This window comes from Diplodia seriata, assembly GCF_021436955.1.
Source record: "Diplodia seriata strain FDS-637 chromosome Unknown scaffold_12, whole genome shotgun sequence".
Lineage (NCBI taxonomy): Eukaryota > Fungi > Ascomycota > Dothideomycetes > Botryosphaeriales > Botryosphaeriaceae > Diplodia > Diplodia seriata.
Genome location: NW_027117319.1, coordinates 471,587 through 497,006, shown reverse-complemented (window position 1 = coordinate 497,006; position 25,420 = coordinate 471,587). Strand labels below are relative to the sequence as shown.

Below are 25,420 nucleotides of genomic sequence, written 5' to 3'. Positions count from 1 at the left end.
TAGAATAGTATAAGTGCATCGAGATAAAGATTTTCTTTATCCAAAGAGTAGGGTATGGGATCTCGGTAAGCCAGATGTGGATGGGTAGGAGATTTTGCTGCCTAGGACTTGGGACCGTGTTGTGACGCCAGTCTTGCATTATTCCGGAGCAGCGACGAAGAACTTGGTGCGCGGCAGAAGCTGCATATGGCATGAGACGAAATGCCGAGTCCGACTGCGGCGGGCGAAGCGGCCTCTTGCGATGAAACTCCGAGACTCTGCGGCGGCCTATACCACAGCCAAGTACAGCAGAGCCGCGCCTTGATTGCACCAGCTGCGTTCGCCGGATTGGGTGTTGAAAAGATTACGACGTAGCATCTACAGGAGTGCCTTGACGATCCTGCACTCAACAAACCAGCGCCACCGTGGCACAACTGCAATGGACGAAGGGTGGTGGAGGCAGAGGATTGGCTTTGACACAAAGTAATCGTGGCGTGTAACGGCAGGCCAGCGAAACGTTCGGGTACCGCGGATGTAAGCGCGGCTGAAGAATGAGGGATGATGGCCGAATAATAATTAGCACAAAAGAAGCACAAAGATGAGATAGTTTGGGGGCGTAAGTTTTGCCTTCCTCTCCACGATCTCCAAGTGTGCGAATCATATGAACATACTCCTCTGCGCCTACAACACCTGCTTGATAATGTATTGACATTGTTTTCCTCGAGCATGTTGCAAAAGTGGTTGTGTAGATCCTCTCACTCTCGGATGTCCTCTGGCTTCAGCTTGGGCGATTCTACCCACCAGGGCAAGCTGCGCAGCGCCGCCAGACTGGACGACGACGACGCCCGCCCGCTCCCGCCGTCGGCGTTCCAATGGCCGTCTACCACCCCCACCGCCACCCCCTCCACGGCTGGGCAGCGGCAGCGGCAGCAGCCGGCACGCATGGGGCTCGCTCGTTCCCTGCGCCTCAACCAAAGACACTGGCCACAAGTCGAAGAGCAACCGGAGGCAGGCGCTCGTGCGCAGCCAGTTGTTGAGCCCGTCGAGCAGCTCCGATCAAGCGACGTCGTCGTCGTCGTCGTCGTGATCGTCATCGTTTCCGACCGTGGCCGTGCCGACGCCGTACTCGCGTGACCCAGATGCTGCCGAAGAGCGGCGAGCGGGCTGGAGGTCTCGAGTATCGACGGCTACTAGGCCGTCGTCGTCTTCGTCACGACGCGGTGCCAACGTGCACGGCCATCGGAGCTTCGTGGCCGACATGCGCCGCCTGAATGTCGGTATGGCGCGGGCGAAGGCGGGGATTGTCGTGGATGGGCATGGGGATGCGCTGGGTGCCGGGTTGGAGGCTGAGGCGCCGGGATGGAGGACGTGGTGAGGGTGCTTGCGGCTTGGTGGGAGGTACGTGGTGATGTTCGGGAGGAACCGGATCGTCGATGAAGTGAGGCGTGGGCTCTTGCTGTTTGAAGCGGTGGCATGAAGCTGTCGCTGGACGGTTGTTTCGGTTCTCATGGGCTTTCAAGGTGGCATGACAATGAGCCAGTCAGCCAATCAGGGCAGAGTTGTACCAACTTTGCTTCACCCATGCTCGTACCAAGTTTGATGCCAAGGCTTGCTATAGCTCTTGTTATCGTGAACGAGCAAGCGACCACTGCTGGCAATGCTTGCTGCTGCGATTGATGTAGTAACTGCGTGTAGTATTTCAAGACGGCCCCGCTCTCACTCCGCTCTTAGAAATATTTCTTCGTCAATGTTGGCGTTTGACCCGGTGAACTGTAATTTGAACGCGCCGCTATAGGTTGACGGAGCATTACTTTGACTGTGAGAGTTCCTATTCCCCCGTCCCATTGATGGGAGCCTGACAGGCGAGCCAGACCGCGTAGCAAGGCACATTACAGCCTCCCAACATGTGTCAGCAGATAATGACAAGTGCAAGGATGATGTGTGGGCATGAGGTCGAGACCCAGGGCATTCGGATCGAGTGTAGCGAGAAATGCGGGAACTTCAAGCCCAATTGGAACATGGGAACCACCAATAGAAGGGAGGAGCCATGCGACGATTGTATTGCCGCGGAAAAATGGACAAAGGACGAGAATGGAATGTGGGGAAAAACAGTTGAAGTCGTCGACTAATGCAGTTACAAAACTGCGAATTCAATGCGGCCAGTTATACTGCCGTGACTTCCAGACGGGAGAGAGCTGGGTTCCTAAGTAAAACCAATTCTGCCGGTGGGATGGGGCGACATAACTGGCCCGTATGGGAGCGCTCGGTGAGCGGTACATAAGAGTTTAGGCAAGCTGTAAGGTGCGGTGCACTGCATCGGTGTAGTTGGCTCATGCTGAATTTGTGAGCATGTCATATTATGATCAAAAGCACCGAGTTCTGTTCTTCGAGACGCCGATACTTATCGTGTCGGAGAGTCGCTTGCACTTAACCTTGCGCGTTTACATCCGATTTTCGACTTCACAGGGAGGGTAAATTACACAACGCAACTAGCCTGACCTGTAGCCTCATTCTAGACCGGGGAAAGTTTTCTTCCTTGAAGTCCCACTCAAGGTGAAATGTTCAACGAAAAAAAAAAGTCACCTGAGGTGAGCTGCCTGAAGCAGGAAAGTTTCCAAAAAGTAAGCAAGTGTTTGCTATGTGTAGTTCATGTGCGTGTCTGTATGTTTGTGTTTCGTGTGTATGTTCGTTTCGTGTGTATGTGTGTTTCGTGTGTATGTGTGTTTCGTGTGTTTCGTGTGTTCGTGTGTTTCGTGTGTGTCTGTGTGTCTGTGTGTCTGTGTGTCTGTGTGTCTGTTCTGTGTGTAGTTCTGGAGTGTCGGGAGAGTCCTGGAGTGTTGGGCGAGTGTGGAGTGTGGAGTGTGGAGTAGGTGGCGGAAACTCCCAAGAGAGTCGGTGCTTGATCTAAGCCAAAAGGCAAAGAAAGCTGTGGTGATGAAGAAAAGAGGAGGAAAGCGTGGGAAGGAGAGTTTAAGTAGGGGGCCGACAGGCTGTGAATGACTGACTGGCACGTGCGGCCGGTAGCGGCCACTGGCAAGGCAACCACTCCAATTGCGTCATTATGCCATGGACCTAGCTGCGGGCGGCTGAGAATGCGACATCTATTACGTCACTGCAGCCACCGGCAGCTTTGATTCAGAGTGAAGAACACCCCAGTCTTCTTTCACTCCTGTTCTGACCAGATACCACCCTGATCAACTAAGATGGACTCGATCCTCCCAATCGGTGTTAAGTCGCTGGGAGTGCCAAGCCATTCGCGGATGATGCAAGTGTCAAGACGTACTTGGAAGCTCAGCCACACGCTTTAACAAGGCAGCTTCTTTTCTCTCTCTTTTCTTTTCGTCTTCGCCTTGTTTTCCAACTACGCCACGTGTGCCCACGCAACCCGACGGCCAGGGGATCATCGGTGCTTAGGACTTAGCTACGCTGACTAGGCTAGGCTACTATGGCCACGATCCGCGGTTCTCCAAATGCAAGATCTGCAGAGCGGTACCAAAGTCTGGACGGGATTGTATCCCGAGCCACGCACTCGGCCATCTCGCACGTACTAGCTCGTTAAGCATCGTCGGTGGCTTTAAATGCATCATACCGGTTCTACCAGAAACGTTTGTCGCGAAGATGTTGCTATGTGCTTTGCCTACCGTGGAAAACTCGGACGGCAGATCGCCACAGCTGACCGTCTTGTTTTAGTCAATATCGGTACTGCAGGGTCTATAGCAGAACCAGGAAAGAACCACCGTAACCCCATTCTGACCCTGACAAATCTACGCCACAGGGTGCCTCTTTCGTTAATCTGCTGTCTCGTCCAGTAGGGAATCTGTACCTCAGCACACATGAATCCCGACAAAGGATTCAACTACGCAGACAAGAAGGCCGCGATGGTTCTGCGCACTTCACCTCACCAGTAGCACCTTCCTCAATCTGCCCGCATCCCGGACCGCTTGGCGTATGCTCCACGGCGGTAGGCAATCCAGCAACAATACCATGTTTCCGCGCGCCACAGCATTATTCTTGCCCAGCCAGATACATTTCCCGCATCAGACGTGTCTACGTAGCCCCGGTAGCCCCATCTCAAACGCGCCAGTCCAGACCACGCGCCTCGAATCCACCCTCACCTCGCCTTTAACAAAACCTACGGCCAAGTGCATCTCGTCGACCAGGCGGCAATCCTGTCAGAGCGAATCGTCATAAATCGCGTACCATGGAGATAACAAGCGACCAGATGGCACTCATCGGAACCATGACAGCATGGCGGAAGCACTGGTGAGATGCCGGTGGCGGGGTACTCGGCGGTGCAGCTGGCGTATGACGCCACAAGCTGCACGGCAGCGGTGGGGTCTCGAAGCAAGGCTGATGGCAGGTAGCAGAAGGTCTTTGCTGAGATCACCGAGCGTTTCCGAGGTGAGATAGGTGTGCTCATTGTGCGCGGTATTGATTTTCTTGCTCAGGTTTTCCGGTGGCGTGCCCGACCGGTGGGACGTTTCTCTACACTTCTTGGCGGATGTAGCCGTGGGTGGCGGTTTGCTTCTATGAAGTGGTCTCCATGTTTTGTGCTCCGTTCGTAGTCCAGAGCCCCATTAAAGCGATCGCGCCGGTAGCCGCGAGGATGAACAACGTTGCGGGACTGCTATCCCTACCGCACTGGTGAGGGAGATCGTGGGAGATCCGGGGCCATGAAAACGCGGGCGACAAGACTCGAGTATGGAAATGAGCATCCATAAGCGGTGGCCCAGCTTATCACCCTGGTTGGAAGGTCGTTCCCTATGGCCAGACACTAAATGACATGTATTCGGATCACGAGCCACCTCATTTGAGCCCGCAGAAGTTCTGTCGGGTATGTCTTCCCTTTCTCCAAGGCTACAGTTTTCTCGCGTCTGAGGGTCCTGCTAGCGGGCCAAACCGTTGCACGGTCCGCCACGAAGACACTCTTTCTCATTGGCCGAATCACCATCCACTCCATCACATTACTCTGGCAACGGTGCTTGATAAATACGAACAGCTCTACGGCTCAGAAACACTGAATGCGGAAGCCGAAGCATGGGATGAGAGAGACTGTATGCCGAGGTCCATTTGATTTCCTATTAACCAACATCTGTTGGTGCCATAATCCCTCACCATATCAAACTCGTGACCTGTCAATTTTGATCCTGTTCCAAGCCTTTTGGACCGGCCCCGTATCTTCCATGTACATTGGTCTCAAGCCCCTGTAAAGTTCCACATGCCATCTCGCTAGGTTACCGAGATGCCTGAACACGAGGAATTTTGGCGTTTTGTTTACGTTTAACTTGTGTAGTTGTATCGCATCATCGATATCTTGTTCGTGACGGCTCGAGAAACAGTTAATCTCTAGTGTAAATGTGATATCTTCAAGGTTTTCGAAAAGCTCCACTAGGTGTGAGGAGAATACAAGTACCTCGAACGTAGCTACGTAAGGGTCCCATGGATCTAAGTACTCTGCTGATATTCTTTTCACGTTCTTCCTATTTTCCTTCGGCATTTGAGGAATGCTATTATGTAGGGTCCACGTTTGGATGGAGCCGTCGGGGGAAAAAACATTCATCGATTTTCCAAACTTGCCGAGGTAGATATGGGAGTAGAGAAATCCTTCCAGGCTGCCGTCGCTCTTCACGCAGTCGTCTTTGACGTACTTCCAGCAATCCTGCCGAGCTAGCTGGGGCTCCGTCGTCGATGCACTCGTTTCGAGAGAGGGGGTGGGGACGCTTGTTGGATAGGATGAGACAAAGTGTTCGTATATCATAAGCCTGATCTCGATGGGAAGTCGAATGTACCACAACGGCGCTTGGGAACGTGAGAGACTCTGTCGGGCTATTGTTGAGTCGGGATCGAGTGGTCGTTGTGCGGAGACCTGTCGGTCTTGGTGCGCCGGGGGCGTGTTCTCTTGGTCCATCATCCGGATTTTGTGTTTGCTGTGGCAGCATAGTAGATTCTGGGGGCTGGCAGCTGTTTGTCTTTTAAAAGAATTTATGGGCAAAATTAATATACCGATCCATGTCTCCGGCTCAGGTTTCATGGTTGAAGATAAAATTCTCCCAAGGGTTTCTTCGCTACCGGGGCAGCCAATTCCCAGGATGACAAACGAGTCCTCCTTCTCCCTTGGTTTTCTTCCACGGTACCGCACTCTCATCGATGAAGAATGTGTGAGTCAACCCGTGGAAGCTGTGTTCATGGAATCAGCCAAATAGTCCCACTATGCCACGCTTCTGCCGTTTGCTCCGCCGCAATCTCCGGCTTTTGTTCTTGTCAAACGTTGTTATTTGTTGTTGTTATATCGCATTGTTTCATCACAACAACAGGGATGAGACCCCTCAGCATGATGCTCCAACGCTTAGTACGTAGCAAGATATATTTTCGAGCTTGTTAATCGCAAACCGCACCACTCTGGAGCATGTATCGTTGGTACCGATGAGAGGCCGCACCGACGCGACAGAGCTGCGGTGAGCGGCCATGCGGCCGAGTCTTGCCAGCTCAGCCAGCACTGCCGACTTTCAGAAGTTGCCCAATAAGAGAGGAAGCCGGTCGTGCATATTTCGCGCAGCCAACGCCTATTGGACCGGCATTGCGGACGATCAGCCAAACAAGGCTGCGAGCCCCGCCGTGCCCCGCCCGCCAGCCGTGCGGCGCACCAAGTCTAGGCAGCAGCCTGCAGGCAGCCCAGACGGGCATGACGGCTGGCCCCGCCACGTCAAAATATTAACGTGGAGGTTTGCTCCCACGGCCCGCGAATTCTCGTACGGCATGCAACCTGTCTGGACGACCTCCCCATTCGTCTCACATCTTTTGTTCTGGCCTCCGTTATGTCAGGCAAAAAATACAGCGCTCAGACGACTGTCGGCAAGATACGGGAGTCGCGTGGGTGGAGCAAACACCAGTACGACCGGTTTCGGGTACGTTCGCACGCGAATGGAACCGAGATACTTCACGATTGCTTATCGTCAGGCCGCAGAATGCCGTCATCAATGAGGGAAAAGAACTTCTCGACGGCGAGAAGTATTGGGTCAGACATCCCAAGCCCGACAAGGTGTTGTGGCGAAATCTTTCGAATAGTGTCGTCCAAGACATCCTCGCGGAATTGCGCGCAAAATTGGTACACGACAATCTGGAGCAGAAGCTGCCGCTGGACGACAATGTGCTGGGCTGGAAGCTGCTGCCGTGGCTGCGCGATAATCAAAGTGAGTTCATTCGAACGTAGATGAAGTTGACATTGCGACATGCTGAGTACCCACGTCTATTAAGGAGGAAAGACTGCCATATCACCCGAACCTGCGGCTTGGAGGGTACGCACTGAGGCCCTCATACGGGATCGGACTACCGCGAATAAATCCAAGGAGAACAACGTCTCGACGGGTGTGCTCATCGATGGCCCGCAGCCGAGTGCCGTGCTGGAGGCGCCAGCCGACGAAAGTCAATATCAGGGGGCTGATGAGTGTCAGAACGAGGTGGCGAATGCTGATTCCATCCCTCAGTCTCGGACTTCAATCTACTATGACCCCGTCCAAGATGCTCTGATGGATGCAGAAAGTACTGTTGAGGTTTTGGGAAGTGGATGACGTGAGGAGTGCAGAGCCTGATACCGGCCGCGCATTCCATTCTCTTACTCTTTGTCATCGGCATTTGATACTCGCATTCACTACTTTCAGACGACAAAAAATGGCAGCTGTCTTTTGATCGGCTCGGGCGCGGCTGGAATAAACGTGTGAGGAGGCTTACTAAAAGAAAAAGGGGGCGGGCAATAGGATGGCTAACGGAGGCCAAGCAGCAAAAGCAGAGAACTGAATTATGATACCACTTTTTTTTTTTTTTTACCATAGTACAAGTTTCTACTGGTTGGCGGCCGGTAGGACTCGAAATGCGTACAGACATCGGACACCAGGCGACAAAGAATATAAGCCAAGATGATGGGGTGCGTAGTCTCTCAATGTCCGAGAAGTCGCGCAACTGAGGACTCTCAAACAGGGGCCGAGAGTTTTGAAAAATGCATCCTCTACGCATTCCCCATCACTCAATCCAGCATATTGCTGCTGCCGCCATCGCCAGCCCTACTACTGGCGGGACGGGAGGCGACCGCTTTTGACCTAGGTCTCGATCCGGCGTCGTTTGGCGGGCGCGGCGTGGCACGGCCGGGTGGATATCATGGGTTAATCAGGGTAGGGGTGGGGAACGGACTCGAAGTTGCTGCGTAATGGGATGCGCGCGCTTAATCTAGTTTTTGCGGGCTTTTTGCCGTGTCGACGATGTCGCTGGGTGGGTAGCCGGCGGTGCTGAGGCGGTGCGGAGGCTGTGTTCGATGGGCATGGCGGAGAGCGTGCGGCTGAGGAGGGCAAATTTTGGGGGATCTCTGTTAGGATGATTGTGTCTTTCCGGTGGTTTTCCAACGCGCTCTTCTTGCGGCGGTTGCCGGACCGTCGTACGTGCCGTAGAGTCCAGTCTTGTAGATGGGGATGTTGGTTGGGCTGAACAGAGCTTGACAAAGGCCGCCTGGCGCAGCTGGTGATGCAGGCGGGCCCTCCTCAGTGGTTCGATGCTGTTTTATTCGGTTGATGTACTAGTAGTTATTTGTTTGCTGTTAGATGTGAATGGCTCAAAGAGCCATGGCACGCTCCGCTCTCGTCCCTCAATCGATGCTCCCATGTCCTTCTCTTGCAGCAGAGACTCACCCCTCTTTCTCGCCATCGCGGTACCATTCAACCATGGTCAGTATGTGCACGAGGGCCTCTCGACGACAAAGGCTGATACTAAGATACAATGTCAACACCGATATCCCAGCTCGAATATATCAGAAGGGGCGAAAACAGCAGTGTCTGTGCCTCGAGCGGCCAAAGATGCTGAGAAGGATAAGGGACTGGCAGCGACTGGTGGTTAATCGTCCTACATTGTCTACGTAAGAACAGTCGAGGGGCATATTCATACCGTGGGAACTTACAAAAGACTCGTCCCTGCTGGACCTCGCCGCAGAAAGGTCAAAGTTGAGCGGTTATGGGTGATAATGCGTAATGGCGGGGAGTAGGCCAAAGGCTTGTCCCAAAACCCAGCGGATGTGGGTGTCGGTGCCCTCGGGGCTGATGTTCATGTGCTCGAGCATCGGGCGCATATCGGGGCTACGAAGGCCGTCGAGTCTGGCAATGGTGGTGGGAAAGTTGGGGATCGGATCGTGGGTGCGAACTGAGTAGAGCGGCGCCAGCTCTTCGCCCTGTTCCCTGACGTGGCCATTGAATATGCGGGCCTGGTTGTTGCGGTCCCTGGGAGAGCGGGTTGTGAGCGAAAGCAGAGTGGAGCATGGAGGGGAGTCAGGCATACAATGTGAGCTGTTGCTGCTGAAGCCAGAGCTGGGTATGTTCGACAGCGGTGAGTCGACGGTCGATTTCGGCAAGTCGGCGGCTGATTTCGCCGAATTGGCGATTCAGGTCGTTGCGCATGTCGGCGACGCTGTCACTCAAGCCCGCAAGGCTGCCAAGTCGTGTGAGCTGTGTCATAAGGCTGTGGGCATCACGTGCCAGGACGGCGAAGTCGGGAGGAGGCCCCTGCTGGGCTTCGTTGGCAGCCATGGGTGCGACTTGACGGAAACGGTTGGCTGATGCAAGGGTTGTTTGGACGTAGAGCGCGAAGATAAGCGGTTGCGTGGAGATAAGCTTTCCGCTAGGCAACCGTCGCTGCGGTGACGTCATTGTCCATCTGTCACCTTCGCAGCCAACACCCTCATCCTTCGCCGCAGCGCCCCACCTCCGCCTTATACCGCCAAGAGCAACAAGACTGGCGCAATTCTTCTTCAAGCAAATCTCATTACTGGCACGAAGGGAGTACTTAAGTCTGGCCCTTCAATCATCAAAGGGGCCGGCGCCCATGAGAAAGTCCATTTTGCCCAGCGGGACGCCCTTCATCCTGCAAATATTGTAGGCCGCAGCGTCGTGGAACCAAAAGTTGGGAAATATGGCCTGAGTGAGCAACGTGTGGCCCGAGTTCAACTTTACATTGTGGCCCTTGCCCTCCTCACCTGGTCCAAGGGTCAGCGCACGTGTCCCACAACGGATCGTAATCAGCAAGACATACCTGAAGACCAGACAGAGACGGGATTCTTCTCCGCCCCCTCAATATCCTCCGCCTCTACCGACTGCAGAAAGTCCAGGGCATCTTGGATGAGTCCCTGCAGCTCCGCAAACGTATGCTTCAGCTCGGGCTTCCCGTCTGTCGCCATGAAGTGGTAGTCCTTGTTGAGAAGAGCGCCGTTGCGGGCCCATCTAACGGCGAGCCGGATCTGGGAGGTGAGCGGATACATGTCGGGCGCCAATCGCGCCTCGAGCAGCTCCGAGTGCGGCTTCTGGTTGTCGTCGCACCATTTCTCGGCCTGTGACGTTGGTGTCAGAGCTTCGTTCTGTTGCTGCCAGGGGATCGTGTTTGCACCTTTTTGAGAACGGCCGAGAGGTTTTTAAGCTGTCTGATAAAGACAGCGACGGTCGTGTCATAGAGGGAGAGCGACATGACTGCTAAGCAAGTTGAGCTGCGTAGTGGTGCAACTTCACGGGAGTGACGAGGGAGCACGGAAAGCTTATAAGCGGGCTGCTGAAGGATTGAAGGATTCGTTCCCCGGGCAACGGCCGCCAAACCCCCACCTAAAATGTTATGTTGCCTTGTCTAATTATAGATAGATATCCAAACGTATTGATGATGTTCATCTTATACCGGGGACAGCTGTGTGGCGCAGACCACCACCGTCGATCTTCCGTCGCATGGGTGGACTTGCTGTTTCCGGCAGTGGACAGGAACCGTGCCCATTTATATGACCGGAACAAGTATTGCAGTATTGTCGTCTCTGACAAAGGCTGATGAGATATCCACACGTCGTAGGTAACATAGAAGCAGGAGACTCGCGGCTGTTCCGGGGCTCCAGCTTGGCGGCGGACACGATCACCTCGGCCTACGCGGCGCGACCGCCAAAGAGAGACTGACCGAATACTGCAAGAGAGACGATCACATTGAGTAGCGAGTCTTGATGATTCAGCGCCGTTGGGACTTGACATGGCGGGCTTGTCTGGCTGTCGCTCCTTCCTCTTTTCCGCTCTTGCCTTGTCGGTCACCACCGTCCGCGCACAGACGCTTTCCCAAAGGTCAAACAGATCTTGACTGTTTTTCCTCTCTTCCTCTCTCTCTCTCTCTCTCCAGCTTCAGTGAATCGTCATTCCCATCACCACTTCTTCCAACCAGACGAACCCTGAAGCAGATATGTCCTCCGTTGTCGACCCCGCCCGCGTCGCCTTCCTCCTGGCGCAACACGACCGCTACCAGTTCTGCGGTCACATCAAGACGCCGCCGCCGCACCAAGACCCCGCCTCCCAGCAGAACAGGAGCATCGCGCTCCAGACCGCAGCCCAGGAGTACTTCCGCGCAGATGCGCACGAGCGCGCCGTCTTCTGGACCGACGCCTCCACCAGGTGCACCAGAAACCACAGCAACCAGCCCGAGGGTGGCGCCGAGGGCTGTCCGACAGCCATATCCGTCGTCTGGCGTCAGCTGCTGCCTAACGGCGAGGATGAATGGGCCGACGACACGCGCCTTCACGACCAGCAGCTTTCCTGCACCATCCTCCGCGCCGAAATGACGGCCATCCTGCTGGCCCTGCAGTACGGATACTGGGCCGTGTATTCGGGCGGCAAGCGCGTCGTCAGCATCTACTCCGACTGCCTGCGCGCCATCGACACCATCCGCTTCTACCGCGCCACCTTCACCACCGTCGCTGACGGCTTGTACAACTGGGGCAGAGACCTCATCGAGCAAATCATCGCCATCACCAACGCCATCCGCAACCTCGGTGGCGAGGTGGAGCTGCAGTGGATTCCGCGCGGTGGGATCCTGGGCAACAGGATCGCCGACTATCTTGCGAGGCGTGAGGCGTTGGGGCCGCTGCCGAACACGCTGGTGTTTCGGGAAGACGACACTCGTCAGACCGACGCCGTTGAGATCTCCCAGATCTTAACCATGCGAGAACATGTCCGCGAGGAACTTCGTCAGCTTTGTAAGCCTTGTCGCATTAAGTCCAACGAAGAAGAACCAAAGATAACTGCACTTATCAGATTCCACCTCCTAGCTCTTCTTTCTCGTCATCACCACCACCTTCCGTCAGAGGCGCCCTGGTGCCCTCTGCGGGCGTGGGGGAGCGGTTTCGTACCACCCCACGCGCCTGGCGAACAGCTCACACGTCCACGTCGTGCCAGGCGGGAACTTCTTCAACACGGACTGTACTTCCCTAACCGGAAGCTCTTGTTGACAGATGCTGAGATGAGCTAAGCTTGTGTTTCAATCCACTCGGGTAAGTTGCCGCCAAGTTGAAAAGGGTGCTGGTCAATCGCTTACTTGTATGTTTCTTCCATGTGTGACGCATGTCAGGTTACTATAAGCCTTATTCGGGCAATGTAGACTGGTTGTCGTTCCTCCGTTCGAACTCGGCTGCGTCCTCCTCTGCCCCGATGGAAGTCATTCGCAAAAATATCTTGGTTCCTATGGACGCGAGACGGAAGGTCGTTGGACAGTGCCGCCTTACAAGTCACCTACGTCCATGGAACGCCCGGCAAACAGTCCTTGGGGAGAGCTTCCATTCACGCCAAATTGACCACGCTCGTCGATGCGTGCCATCTTTTACTATTGCACACTTCTTGGTTGCATCTGCCTCGTGGACAGCTACAGTGAAACCTGCGTCCCTGCTATCATTCGCGGAGTCTTCAAATAACGCATGCAATGGGTAGGCTACCGGATTGCCTGCCGGGTTGCCGCCAACTAACCGGACTGAGCGCGAGGCCGTCCGGCGCGTCGTAGTGATAAGTAATTTAGAAAAGAACAGATGTTCGTGCTAAAGCTTTCGCAGGAAGTAGCTATTAAAAGAATATGGGCTTTGAAAGTCCACGGAAGTGCAGCAGATGTCTGTTCACCCCCTATGTCTGTTCACCCCCTTTCTCGATCTTTGTCTCACGATGAGCAACACCATGCACTGCAGCATTCCACACGGGAACGTCGGTATTTGTTGAGCGGACAATGATCCCAAATGCAGCCGTAGACGTTATGTTGTCCTTTTACATTGGTGGAGCTGATCTCCCCTTCGGAACCAGGGACACCGCTTACTTGATCTGTTGATACTGCATGCTTGTATGTACCTATCTTAAAGACTTAATGATTTTCTACCCCCATTACTTAAATTTACCAATCTATCTAAATCACTCTTGTAACCCACATACTTCGTCTACAGGTCGTGTAAGTGTTAGTTGTTACTGTGCATCTGCTCCCATCCGATCTTAGCTCATACAGCCCAGCCCAGCCCAGCCAGTCCCCAGGTACCATGTTCGACACGTCCGAATACTTCGCCTGCGACGCCGACTCCGACTCCGACTCAACGTGATGTGGGACGAGCGGATATACCAGAAGCTCCAGCGTGAGATCGACGACGCCCACGCCGCCGGCAACCTGTCCGAGCTCGTTACGTACAACGAGTGTTTGCAGATGCAGTATCTGTATGATGGTTTCTTTTTTTTTTTTTCGGAGGCTGTCTGTGGATTTTTCCCCTTTCTCTCTAGACGTGTCTGCTGACTAACTACAAAACCCCGCAGGCAAGCGTGCATGAAAGAGGCCATGCGCATGCACCCCGGCGTCTCCTTCCCGCTCGAGCGCGTGGTGCAGGAAGGCGGCGCGGAGCTCTGCGGCCACTACATGCCGCTCGGAACCATCGTCGGGACGAACGCGGCTGTCGTCCACCGCGATCGCGCCGTCTTTGGCGTGGAGTCCCTGCTCATTCCCTCTTATGGACTCTGTTTAGCTCATGACTACCACATTGACCATGATGGAGATGCAGCCAGTACCAAGTCTTTCGTCCCCATTTTCACCGTCCCCGCTGCGTAGCTCATGCAGCCGCGTGCTTCTCCTGTATTTACACAGCACAGAGTCCAGCATTGACTACGATAGCTGGAACTTGATACATGAGACCCCGACGCACTTGATAAGAGCACTTGTCGGCAGTCGGATAATGGCTTCGTTATTGCACAACGCCTATGCATAGAGTGGTATCACGAAGTCTTCTCCTCTAGCTAGTCCCTCGCTGGTATCTTTCTGCTGGATCCTGGACACAGCCACATTCAGACGCGACCCCATCACGCCAGAGCACCCTAAGGCCGCACATGGGTCCAATTACCGGAATATACCACTTCGGCCATGAAACGGCCTTTTTCGCAGCGAGCGTCGTGGAGACTAGACCATATAAGTGATCCATGGATGGTCTTACAAGGAGTTGACCCTGCAGGAATTATGCTAGCGTTACCATGGCCTTGGGAAAATTGGACAGGGAATGGCTCGCCTTCTTGCATCCCTTGATCGCCGCAGCATCCATGTCACCCAGTTTCGGGTAATGCCCCGATTCCACGTTCCGCACCAACAGCCGCTACCCGATGCCAGTGCAGAGTCAAGCTTTCAAAGACCCTGAGGTGCTGCAAACGGCACTCATCGGTGCTTCCAGAACATATGGCCTTCTAGAGCATATTGGTATCACGCAACACAAGGGTCTTTGCTGATCATGAAAATTCCTTTGAAGGATTAACAACGACTATGGAACTAGCTAGCGTACTCAAACAAAACAAACATCCATCAGGATGAAAATAGCACAACTCAACCAGGAGCAAAAAAGGCTTTGACTGGGAGAGAACATTGGATGTCGGATATTGTCGCGTCCGTCAACGGCGCCGTGCTTGGTGGGGTCACTGGGATCCACAACACAAGCAGGGATGGTGATCACTAGGATCTGGAAAACACAAGACATTGATCTCTGGGATCAAAGAGAAAAAATCAAAAACAGGCGATGATCGCTAGGATCTCCAACGCAAAAGCAAACAGTCAATCGACCGCTGGGGCCGCACATCGCAAACACATGATCGCTCGGATCCTGCAATGCAAACAATGCAACAACAAACTCCTCCCCATCTCTCTCTCTCTCTCACCGAGCTCACAAGCCGAGCAGGTTGTTCACAGCCTTCAGCAGCGACCCTGCATCCAAGCTCATACCAACCGACACGCCCGCACCGCCTGCCGCCGCCGTCGCCGAAGGCACAGCCACAGACGACGACGACGAAGACACCTTCGCCGCACCGCCGGAGGAGGACGAGGACGCAACAACAGCCTTCGCACTGCTCACCGCCGTCGCAAGCGTAGTCGGCTGGGCAGTGACGGCCGCGACCGCAAGCGTGACCGGTGCAGATGCCAGCGCGTTGCTGACAGACTTGGCCTCGGTCGGCGCAGAGGGAAGCCCGGTGCTGGCAGACGGCAGGTCGGTGGACACGGAGACGGAGACGGACGGCAGCACGGACGTCTTGCTCTTCAGGCCGTAGGGCCCGCCGAGGGCTGGGGGCGGCGCCAGCTTGCCCGGCGTCGTGGCGTAGAGCGGGGCGTCGGAGGTGAGGGAGGCGGCGGCGGCGGAGGTGGTGGTGAAGGAGGTCTTGAGCTTGTAGGCTGGAGCGGGGGCGAGCTGGGTGTCGCGCTGCTCGATGGGGGCGGCGGAGACCAAGGCTCCGAGGGCGAGGGCGGCGAGGATGGTGTTGAAGGTGTACATGGTTGTCGGTGGGGTGGGGGTGGGGAATGGAAGAATAGAGTATTGAAGTAATAGGTGGTTGGTCAACAACGGCGTGGTGGGTTGTTCAACAAGGGAGCAGTAAAGGGTTGATCAACAACTTCCTTGATGATGAGTGGACAGATGGAGGTAGAGGAGCGGTGATTGTTGTCGGAATGAAGACTTCCAAGCCGTCGTCGTGGCTGGATATATACTGCCTCGAGTCGAGAGCCTCCATGTCACTTCCAGACCTATTTCGAGAATGTACCTACCCCAGCTCGCTACCGCGGTTAGCTTTGTGATGGTCTGGAGCCCCGCAATGCGGCTCCCGGTAGCTCCTGTTACTAGCTGCTTCAGTACGGGATCCACGGGGAGCGGATCCAGCTGACAGCTACCGGCGCTATGGGTCAAGTTAGTCTCTTTGGCGAATCCCTTGACAACCGTAAGACTTTGCACTAAACTACTGAGCTTAGTGGAAGCCTTTACACTTCGCGAACTATCGTCTGTTGAATAGTAACAGAAATAGGTATATTCAGTCCAACATCAGTCCTCCTATGCTGCTGATTCACGTACCTGATGGATGCGATAGATTTCTTCGTTATCAATGTAGGTCTGCCTAAGACTCCCAATTCTACCTGTGGCGATTGATGCCTGGATCATCACCCCACTGTGGAAATCCTCCTGTTCCAAAGATGAAAGCGCCGATCTGATTATTCCTCGCTATGGGGAAGACATTTTCAGACATTCATGATACCGGAAATGGTTAATGCAATGTATACCAAGCTTCGGGATAAGCATGTTCGCACGAGAGCCAGCATAAAGTAGTGTATAAAGTCATATCATGACGCGTTTGTTGCATAAAATTGATCCGGGACATGGAAAGATAATTTATGAATCACAGCATTAAGCAGACCACGAGACGTTCACGCCTCATAGTCGTATAGATACTTTGGATAATTTCTGTGTAGAATGCATTCGGATAGGGTTGCGGATGAGTTGTCTGCAACCGGATGTTCTTGGCATCAAGGAGGTAATCCGCAACGCATGCGGACACTTTAGTGCGAATAAGATACCCGCACCGTCCCTAACAGGTGTAAATCTCTTCATCTGTCTTCCAAGCGCCATGGTTGTCGGAGTCTACTCCTGCTAGAGCATACTCCCTTCGGTACAAGCTTCGGAGCCGCCGATGCGCACCATCCGCCCATCATCGAACGTGATTGGCTTGGGTTCAGGGTCCGCACGTTTGCTGCTATTCAACTCCGCGTGTTCCTTGGATTAAGGATCGAGCCGGTGTGTAGCATCGAGCTTTTCGACCCGAGTATCCATCTTCTTGGTCTTGGAAGACAGGAGTGACTTGTGTGCTTCGGACGTAGTTAAGCTTAAATCAAGGTTAGCGCCACTCTTACCCTGATCTCTACTTGCTTGAATAGCTTGCCGAGCCGGTCTTCAACGTCAGGCTTTTCGACCCACAGTTCGAGTAGACGTGTCTGCCTTTCTGGTTAACGTCAAGCTTTTTGACCCTAAGTTCGACTAGTCAGGTGTCGGCTTTCCTGGATCACATCCAGCTTTTCGACCCTCAGTTCGAGTAGACATGTATCGATTCTCTGGTACGAAGGAGTGGCTCCATTCGGTTGAAGGGTCCGTCCGTCCCGTCCAAAGTGTGGGGGCTACACGGAAACCTCCTTCGCCTTCCCTGTTGAAGGTGGGGATATCATCACCAGTCTACAAGCAAAATAGCTAAATATACTGGGCGTCATTGCATCTTTACAATGTCAAGATCATACATGGAATTTTCCTGTCCCGGTGAGGCAATGGGGGCTCTCAGCAGTATTTGCCTCAAATGCGGCTGAATAGAGGCCGGCCTCAGCATCGTCTTGTATGTCCGGGGCGGTACAATCCGCATTGACCCAGATGGTTAAGCGAGAATGGCTTACACCTCCCGCGTTTGAGTAAAAAGGCCATTGGCTAGCGTAGGCCAGTGGCGATCGTTCTTGCATGCCACAAGGTGACAAGCATCGGCGCTAAAGCGCGGGCACCGCCCGCTTATCTCTTGGAATACTTGGCCTACTAGCGCATGGTGGACCAATACGATTCTCGAGCAACTGGGAAAACCTCCTGTCTGCATGTAGTTGCTTTCCAGAGCCTCATCATGTGAACATTAACTGACGATTTCTAGCATAGCATTGTCCAGTCTTAGCCAATTTTGCGGGCCATTCTAAAGGCGAACCTTTCCGCATTCTGCTCTCCCATATCCAGATCTCCAGCCTGAATCCAAAGACCAATTTGCCATACTCAATAGTTTGATCCACTCGGTAAAACCCAGATAACGAACTCTTCCATTGAGGCCATCGCAATAGTCATGAATCATTAGTCGCCGAACGAGTAGAGGGGACCCAGATCAAGGAAACGAACTGCATAGCAAGTTCTCGGCCGATCACTGGCCACGTCCCCACTCGTTTTCAATCTCGCCATTGCCATGAGCCGAAGGGAACAGCGTGTGATGTTGCTGATCGCTCGTATCGCGCGGGCCATCAATGAGCACGCCTTCTCTGTCATCCGCCATCTGCCCTCTCTCGCCATCCTCCAGGTCCTCGGCGGGATCATCCGTGTACCGTTCCTCATCGGGAAAGCCAATGGCACGAACAGCCCTCTCTCCTCCACCATCCCGTCCGTCTTGTCCACTCGAGCCCCCCTTCACGAAGCGCCGCATCCAAGACAGAACCCCAGTCGTGACAACCATCTGACAAACCCACCCGCCCACACAAACCGCCACCAACCCCCCCGCCAACGCCCTCTCCCTCCCCCTCCACGCTTCCGCGCACGCATCGCCCCTCCCGTACGTCGCCGCGCACGTGCTCCGCTGCGTCCGGCCGCCTTCTTGTGTCGGAAACGGCCACGCCATGTCGTACACGCTGCGGAAGCCGCAGCAGCGCAGCGCGTCCTGGATCGTCCGGAGCTGCTCGCCGTCCTTGGCGCGGTACAGCGCCTGCCATTGTTCGCGCAGCGCGCAGTCGAGGGAGGGGCCGGGCGCGGTGTATGTGCCTGAGAGGGTGGCGAGGACGGCGGTGAGGACGGCGAGGGTGTGGAGGAGGGTGAGGCGCGTGGCGGTGGTGCGGGGTGCGGGTGTGGCGTTGTTGGCGTCGCGCGGTGGCGGCGGCGATGAAACGGGGAGAGCGAGGAAACCGCGGCGGGCGGCGGCGGGCGGGCGGGTGAGGTACCACGTGCTGAGGGCTTGCGCTACGGGCAGCACGATGACGAGGAAGCTGAGGGCGGCGGGGATGGGGAGCGCGAGGTGCTGGATCGCGTAGTGCGCGTAGCTGGGTGGCGTTAGCAGGGGAGTGGCGGGGGAGACGTTTGAACGCTTGCCATGCGACGGCGGTTAGGCCCAGGAAGAGCTGGGGTAAGGTGTCAGTCAGCTGGCAACACTAGGGAAGAGGCCATGGCTGCGTACTATGCCGGTGGCGACACTGGCGATGCCAGCTTTGTTGATTGCCATCATGGCCCGGAACTGCGCGGTGCGGGAGACGAGTAGTGAAGTGATGGGGAGTGTAGAGGCGTTGGGAAGATGGAAGCTGGGGCGGGGTAAGTAATAGGTACTTAGGGCGGACCGTGCATTCCGGTGTGACATCGACCTCAGTACTGGAGTGCCCTTGTCACCTTGACCGTCATTGTTGGCAAGGAGTTAACTGTTTATCCATGAAAATTACGCAATGTTCTCTTGACCCTAGGGTTTAGTATGCTTTCGCATCCAGGCCCAATGCCTCTCCAAAACCTCTGCAAACCTTTCTTGATGCTGAGTTTCCCTATCCCGATCCAACTTCATCAGCTCCGTCGCCCACGAGTCTTTCAGTACTCCGTGCCTGTAGGGATCAAGATCCATCCACTCGACCCACCGCTTGACGACTTCGACCACGACTTCGGCGTCGCACCTGAGCCACATTCTGTGAACCACTGGTTCTCTGCCATGTCCGTTGCACAGTACCCGTTCTTCGAATGCTCCAAGCTGCGTATAGACGAGTTTCTCCACGTGCTGTGGATCCAAGACCCCTTTGGAAAGATAGAGGGCACTGATGTCACCCAACAACTCACACTCGGGCTGCATGGCGCTGTCGCGTCGTTTCCGGTCCCCGGCGATGCCAACTTTAACGAGACCGGGTTTGCACTCGGACTGTATGACGTACATGCAGGCAAGGCGCTCCCGCGCAGTCCCTTTCCGATGGAGAACAGCGCGCAGCTTCCTCTCGAGGCTGCGCACCTGGTCGGCCGTCATGCGTGTCTCGCCCGATGGCACCAAGGCCTTTTCGTCTCCTTTTCGCTTTTTGTGTCCATCGCCGCCGGTGTCTTCGTCGTCGGACTCATCCATTGAAGGCCTTTTTTCGCCTGTGCGCGATTCCCGGTCCAGAGACACAGTCGGCGGTGAGCTCAAGGCTAATCGCGGATAGTCTTCCAAGATTCCTTTCGTTAAGCATCCATACTCTTTGACCCATTGTCGCTTCGCGCTCTCCCAGTCCCCCGGCGACTCTTCCAAAGCTTGTTCTGGGTCACCAGGGAACTCCAGTTCGTGCAGAGGGTAAAAGACAGAATGTACAGGCTCGCTCTCATCTTCAGAGCTGAAACCACTTGGACAGTTTGGACAAGATAGGGGCCCTCCAGCACGGTAGAACTGGTAGCTGGCAGTGTTACACATGGTGAGCAATTGGCGAGCCGTGATTCGCGTTGAAGCGTCGGGATCCATCATGAGGAAAACAAGTTGTGCAAGTGCCGCTCCATAATCTTGGGTCGTATCCGGGTCACAGCTGGCCCAGAGGCTCCAGAGGTAGAATATCCAGCGTAGTACCGTTGTGGAGTTCCTTGCGTAGGCACGAGACCCGGTCGCCTCCATACGGGAATCGTTGAATCTCTCCAGTGATCCTGGAGGTGCAAGAACGGCAACACACATCTCGAGAAAGACACATCCGAGGGAAAATATGTCTGCCGATTTTCCCCTCCTTGTTCCTTCTTCAAAAAACTCTGGAGGGCTGTACATCGGAGTGAATGCGCCCACAAATCCATAGCTCCCTGTGGTGCTGTCTGCTTCCGTGTCCCTTGATATGCCAAAGTCCGTGAGAAGGACATTCGCACCATCCTTGATGAGGAGGATATTGGAAGGTTTGATGTCTCTGTGTTTTATCTTCATCTCGTGGATGTAGTTGACGGCGTGGAGCAGGCACATGGACCAGCGCAGCAGAAGACGGTTCCGATTACGATCTCGCGGTTCCAGGTCGGAGTTCCCAAGGAAGGTTGCAAGGTCTGTTTCAGCAATGGGCTCCATCAGGATGCCGAATTGGTTTTTCCAGCAGTATGTGCCGATGACGCTCGCGATGTGTCGATGGCGCAGACGACTGAGTATCCTGGCTTCTTCTTTGATCGCTTGGACCACCTGCGGCTTCCTGCTGCGCAGAAAGAACATTTTGCGGGCGTAGCATCGCCCTTCCTGCCCGACCTGCTCGACCTTGTCCACTCTTCCGGCACCGCCCATGCCGAGAATCTGCAGGACCCGGTAAGGGTCGTGCGAGGAGGCGCTGAAGTCCATATGGAAATTGTCCGACATGATTTCACTTCCTCGTTTTGGCAATAGACGTAGTAAGCGTGATTAGTAGAGGGGCGGCAAGGCTGATTTCTTCTGTTTTTACCCCGCCCGCCGAAAGAATTTGACGCGGATGCGGCGCAGCACTGCTGCCTGATACCCCCTGCTCCGCCCCACATTCTAGCGAGTTCCGTCCATGGAAATGATCGACAAGAGACTGTAATTCTTTTAGTGTCCGCTGCCATTAGTGTGTCGCCTCTTCCGTTTTTCTCGGGTAATTGGGGGCAAAGCTGTATCCACGTTGAAAGTATTATCATTCTTGGCCTATAAAAAGGTAAGCAGCATGATCCGCGGCAGTTTCAATACGTGAAGCAGATCGTTGGCTTCAGCAGTGCTGCAGAGACACAGCCAGTCAGACTCCGTCACATCTCTTCAGCAAATACACACCGCACTGTACGAGCTCATAGCTACGAAGGCTTCGGCAGTGCATCATAGTTGGCCTACTTCTAATCTGTCCACAGGAATATCGCGGTCATGGACGAGAAGAACTCCAACAGACTCGCCGAATTCGCCGCCTTGGCTCATCTTCTATTTCTCCGCAACAATGGTGCTATCGAGTCGACCTCCATCGATGAGTGTGAGGGTTCAAGCTGCATTCCCATTGACAACTCGGAGACATCGACCTACACTGCTCATCCCGGGATTTTATCTCGATCTCGCGACGAGATGATCTTTCAATGTCTACTCAACCGGCTCTCAAAACTTCTTGCTGTCGAGAAAGGCGGTCGCTTCGTCTCGGCAGCTGTTCTGCGAGAGAACGAAAAAAAGAGCACGTGGACATCTGGGTCGCTCGGAATCGTGGTTTCGGCCGAGATGATCATGTTCTATTGTCCGGTTTGGAGAAAGCAATGACATCCATCGCAAAGTGTTTCGACAAACTACAAGGCCAGGAAGCAAGCGTGCACGCTGAAATTCAATTGCTCATCCGCGTTCAAAAACAAACCATCCGTGATTGCTTCCCATACGTTAGGAGTAGCAAGCCGAACTGCTTCCTCTATGCCGAGTTTCTATCAGCGTCGGGTGGGTTCGGAAGCCGCAGCTACCACAAGTACCCGTGGCCCCGATGGCTAACTCCATCTAGACAGAACCCCAGGGAGATAATCAAGAATTGATTTGGAATCCCACCGGGAAAGTCAAAGAGCATATCACAAACCAATTTTTTAGATTTATATGTTTGTTATGCTGGTCGCCTTGTTTTCATCGGGGTTTCCACCACTGCTTGGTTTAGACCAGTTTGGTACGGGGAGATATATATACCACCACCGCTGTTGTGTTCATCATCCTCTGCACCGACGTCTTTGTGGACTTTTGGCAATTCCTCGTCCACAGTCAAAAACATGAGTGCACTGAACTCATTAATTTCTTGCATTCCATGCACTGGGCAATATCCAGAACTAGGATGGATTATCACTCCAACCAATGACGACATCTCCGACAGGTTTGTCGAAGCACTTCTGACAGCCGAAGATCCAGGGAAAGAACTTGACGAAAAATTGGGCGACATCGTTGGAGTAACAAGTTGGAAATGGGAAGAGAACTTGGGAAAGACAATTCTTGCCAAGCTCGAGCGAGCCATCGGCATTGGCGCCCAAATGTCATCTGCAATGAAAGATGCACTGGAGAAGAGTAATGCCGCTGCGGAAGACTTTGCGAAGGAGCACCCGCTCTACACCACACTGATTGCCATGGGAGTGTTGGTCGTGCTTTCGCCCTGGGTACTTGAAGCTCTGGGATTCGGTGAACTTGGCCCGATCGAAGGTAGAATCCCCCCCTCTGGCGATAGTGATGAACACACCTGGCTTACATCGCAAATGAGTAGGAAGTTTTGCTGCTGCATGGCAGAGGACCTACGCCGGATTTGTGGAGGAAGGGTCTCTGTTTTCCTTTTTCCAGCGCCTTGGCATGGTCTGGCGACGGTATCCCCGTATGGAGTGTAGGCAATCATGGTTTGATTAATTTTCTCCGTAGAGCGCATTTAAAGATTCGCTATTGAGTGAGTCCATCTTTGAAGAACTGGACTCGTCTGTACATAATCAATTTTCAACCTTCTCCAGCACTGCTAATCTCTTCGAAAGAGCCAACCTCCTCCTCCCGGGGATGCGCCAGATCCGACTTATCTCGCATAATCCTGCCAACTGAATCTTCAAGCAGTGAACCAACCAGCTTTTTCTTCTCAGCATCTTCCTTCTTTGTCATAGCAATAAGAGCCGCTTCGCGCTGGTCCAGCTCCTCTCGCTGCTGACGGATTGTTTTCAAGTTGATATCCAGCGAGTTCTCCAGGAAGTTCTTGTGCAGTTCCATGTCGCGAGTCAGTGACCCGAGCGTCTGCGCAATTGCTTCCAGCTGTGCCGTACGCAGCGGGTCACGCAAGGCTTCCGAGAGCTTTGCTCCGCATTGCACGAGTTGGCAGATTCCCCTAGCGGTCATAGGCATGCGGTGAACGGCCGTGTGGCGCAAGCGCCTCGTTGAAGATAGGATCTCGTGCATTGACGACATCTTCACTGCGAAGGCGTAGGCTGGGATCGTTCCGCAGCGGCGGTTCAGGATGGTGAGCCATTCGGTCAGCTCTACCGCCTCTGAACAGTCCCAGTCCCGGCTGGCCAGCACATCCGAGAGCCACATTCTGGCAAAGTCAAAGCAGCACTCTTCTAGAACTCGCTGGGCTGTCGTGAGGATGAGATGCTGTGCTTTGTACGGAACGTAAGATGGGTAGAGAGTGAGGGCAGGATCATCGTTCGCGAAGGCTTCCGCGTTCCCTATTAGACGTATTATTAGTTGTGTTCCATTACTCAAGCGGACTAACATACCAATTGACGTATCGGGGGCATCTTGCGGGGGTTCTGGAAGCATGCAGTTCTTTGACGATGGTCCCGCACCAGTACCTTCCACCACTTCCATCTCCGCGTCAATGGCGTCCAACACCTCGCACTCAGAGCGAGCTGCCTCATCCTCCGAAGCCGCTCGTCGAATGCTTCTGGAGGTTTCCGCTTCGTAGAGCTCAGGAAACTCAACTTTGGCTTTCAGCTCCGACTGAAACAAACCCTTCTCCAGGAGATAGGTCAGAATCATGACGACTCTTTCGATTCCCATTTCCTGGACCAAGTCCCGCGATAATCCTCCGTGCTTGAGAACTACCTGTTTTACTTTCTTCCGTTTTCGAAGGTGTGCAGTGCCCGAGGAAAAAACCGATCTGTACGTCATGAAGATGCGGCGTTTTTCCGCCGTAGGGAAATCCATGCTTGAATGATTGGCTGCACCGCACAAAAAAAGATGTCAGAGGCACACTGCATGAGAAGCAGTATGGCCGATCGCTTCTATTATTTATCCTCCGCTTGTTCTCGAAAAGCGTCGTGTACTCTCACTGCATGCGAACAGGCTTGAAACCTTAAAATGGACTGCAGATTTATCAAAAGTCAAGACGGAGAGGAATGCAACTTCACAAGCAGAAATTCAAACTGTTGTGGTCCTTACGCACCACTAGTCACTCATTTCGGCGAAACTCGTTTTCTTCGCTGCCTGCTCTATAAGAGCAGGCCTCCCCCTTCACCCCTTCTTCTTCTTCATCAAAGACTTCTTGTATATAGAACGTAGCTGAATGTCAATTCACTATCGCTTCATAGCACAAACCGCATGCTATGATACACATAGACGGGAGGAATCGAATTCCAAGAGGAAAAATCATACCCGCTACCGTAGGAATGCGCCACCTCCACATTCCCCGCTACTGCTTTCGGTAGAGGATGGAAGTCAGCGCTAGCTGAGCAGCCACCTACTGGAATGGAAAGAATGGAAAAGACTTCAGCTTGTATACCAAAACTTAATACCTTCAACTAAGTCATCAAAGATCCGTATCACTGCCCGAAAAGGCCCGGTCGAATTCCAAAGCATGGAGCACCGGCTGTGCAACAGCTCTGCAGAGCCACTCAAGCACGTCGACTGAATATCGACAGCTTTTAGCCTTTCTCATAACATATATTTCCGTCAATTGAGGAATTCTAACCACGCTGTTTATGTCTCACTTAAAGATGAAAGCGTTGCACCGATAGACGTTGACGTTTATATCGGTCCTCGTCCTGTAGCAGCGCCGATCTGATAATTTGTCGATAGGAAAAGAAACCTCTCCAGTCTGGGCTTCGTGCGAATGTGAAACACAGCAGAACCGTGGGAACAGCATAGCCGACCACCGTCGCGGGCATAGCACCGCGCGCGCGAGAAGGCGAGAGAAA

General features: G+C 54.0%; 8 protein-coding genes across 8 annotated transcripts; 3 read left to right on the top strand and 5 right to left on the bottom strand.

Annotated features, from left to right (window-relative positions):
* Positions 1 to 6,794: 6,794 nt before the first annotated feature.
* SLS55_010295 (uncharacterized protein) lies at positions 6,795 to 7,547 on the top strand (the record flags this gene model as incomplete). The annotated part of the gene is made up of 3 exons (XM_066781683.1): positions 6,795 to 6,884; positions 6,944 to 7,169; positions 7,234 to 7,547. 3 exons carry the CDS (start codon positions 6,795 to 6,797, stop codon positions 7,545 to 7,547), a joined length of 630 nt encoding a protein of 209 aa, XP_066627966.1.
* A 1,424-nt stretch (positions 7,548 to 8,971) lies between these two features.
* On the bottom strand, positions 8,972 to 9,542 carry SLS55_010294 (uncharacterized protein; the record flags this gene model as incomplete). Its single annotated transcript, XM_066781682.1, has 2 exons — positions 8,972 to 9,236; positions 9,295 to 9,542. The coding sequence occupies 2 exons, from the start codon at positions 9,540 to 9,542 to the stop codon at positions 8,972 to 8,974; spliced, it is 513 nt and encodes a 170-aa protein (XP_066627965.1).
* Positions 9,543 to 9,812: 270 nt separating this feature from the next.
* Positions 9,813 to 10,473, bottom strand: SLS55_010293 (uncharacterized protein; the record flags this gene model as incomplete). Its single annotated transcript, XM_066781681.1, has 3 exons — positions 9,813 to 9,988; positions 10,045 to 10,339; positions 10,396 to 10,473. The coding sequence occupies 3 exons, from the start codon at positions 10,471 to 10,473 to the stop codon at positions 9,813 to 9,815; spliced, it is 549 nt and encodes a 182-aa protein (XP_066627964.1).
* Positions 10,474 to 11,214: 741 nt separating this feature from the next.
* Positions 11,215 to 12,076, top strand: SLS55_010292 (uncharacterized protein; the record flags this gene model as incomplete). Its single annotated transcript, XM_066781680.1, has 2 exons — positions 11,215 to 12,004; positions 12,063 to 12,076. 2 exons carry the CDS (start codon positions 11,215 to 11,217, stop codon positions 12,074 to 12,076), a joined length of 804 nt encoding a protein of 267 aa, XP_066627963.1.
* Positions 12,077 to 13,479: 1,403 nt separating this feature from the next.
* SLS55_010291 (uncharacterized protein) lies at positions 13,480 to 13,875 on the top strand (the record flags this gene model as incomplete). Its single annotated transcript, XM_066781679.1, has 2 exons — positions 13,480 to 13,484; positions 13,587 to 13,875. 2 exons carry the CDS (start codon positions 13,480 to 13,482, stop codon positions 13,873 to 13,875), a joined length of 294 nt encoding a protein of 97 aa, XP_066627962.1.
* A 1,093-nt stretch (positions 13,876 to 14,968) lies between these two features.
* On the bottom strand, positions 14,969 to 15,571 carry SLS55_010290 (uncharacterized protein; the record flags this gene model as incomplete). Its single annotated transcript, XM_066781678.1, has 1 exon — positions 14,969 to 15,571. One exon carries the CDS (start codon positions 15,569 to 15,571, stop codon positions 14,969 to 14,971), a length of 603 nt encoding a protein of 200 aa, XP_066627961.1.
* A 2,431-nt stretch (positions 15,572 to 18,002) lies between these two features.
* Positions 18,003 to 19,237, bottom strand: SLS55_010289 (uncharacterized protein; the record flags this gene model as incomplete). The annotated part of the gene is made up of 2 exons (XM_066781677.1): positions 18,003 to 18,863; positions 19,232 to 19,237. The coding sequence occupies 2 exons, from the start codon at positions 19,235 to 19,237 to the stop codon at positions 18,003 to 18,005; spliced, it is 867 nt and encodes a 288-aa protein (XP_066627960.1).
* A 3,997-nt stretch (positions 19,238 to 23,234) lies between these two features.
* Positions 23,235 to 24,431, bottom strand: SLS55_010288 (uncharacterized protein; the record flags this gene model as incomplete). Its single annotated transcript, XM_066781676.1, has 2 exons — positions 23,235 to 23,950; positions 24,002 to 24,431. 2 exons carry the CDS (start codon positions 24,429 to 24,431, stop codon positions 23,235 to 23,237), a joined length of 1,146 nt encoding a protein of 381 aa, XP_066627959.1.
* Positions 24,432 to 25,420: the final 989 nt, after the last annotated feature.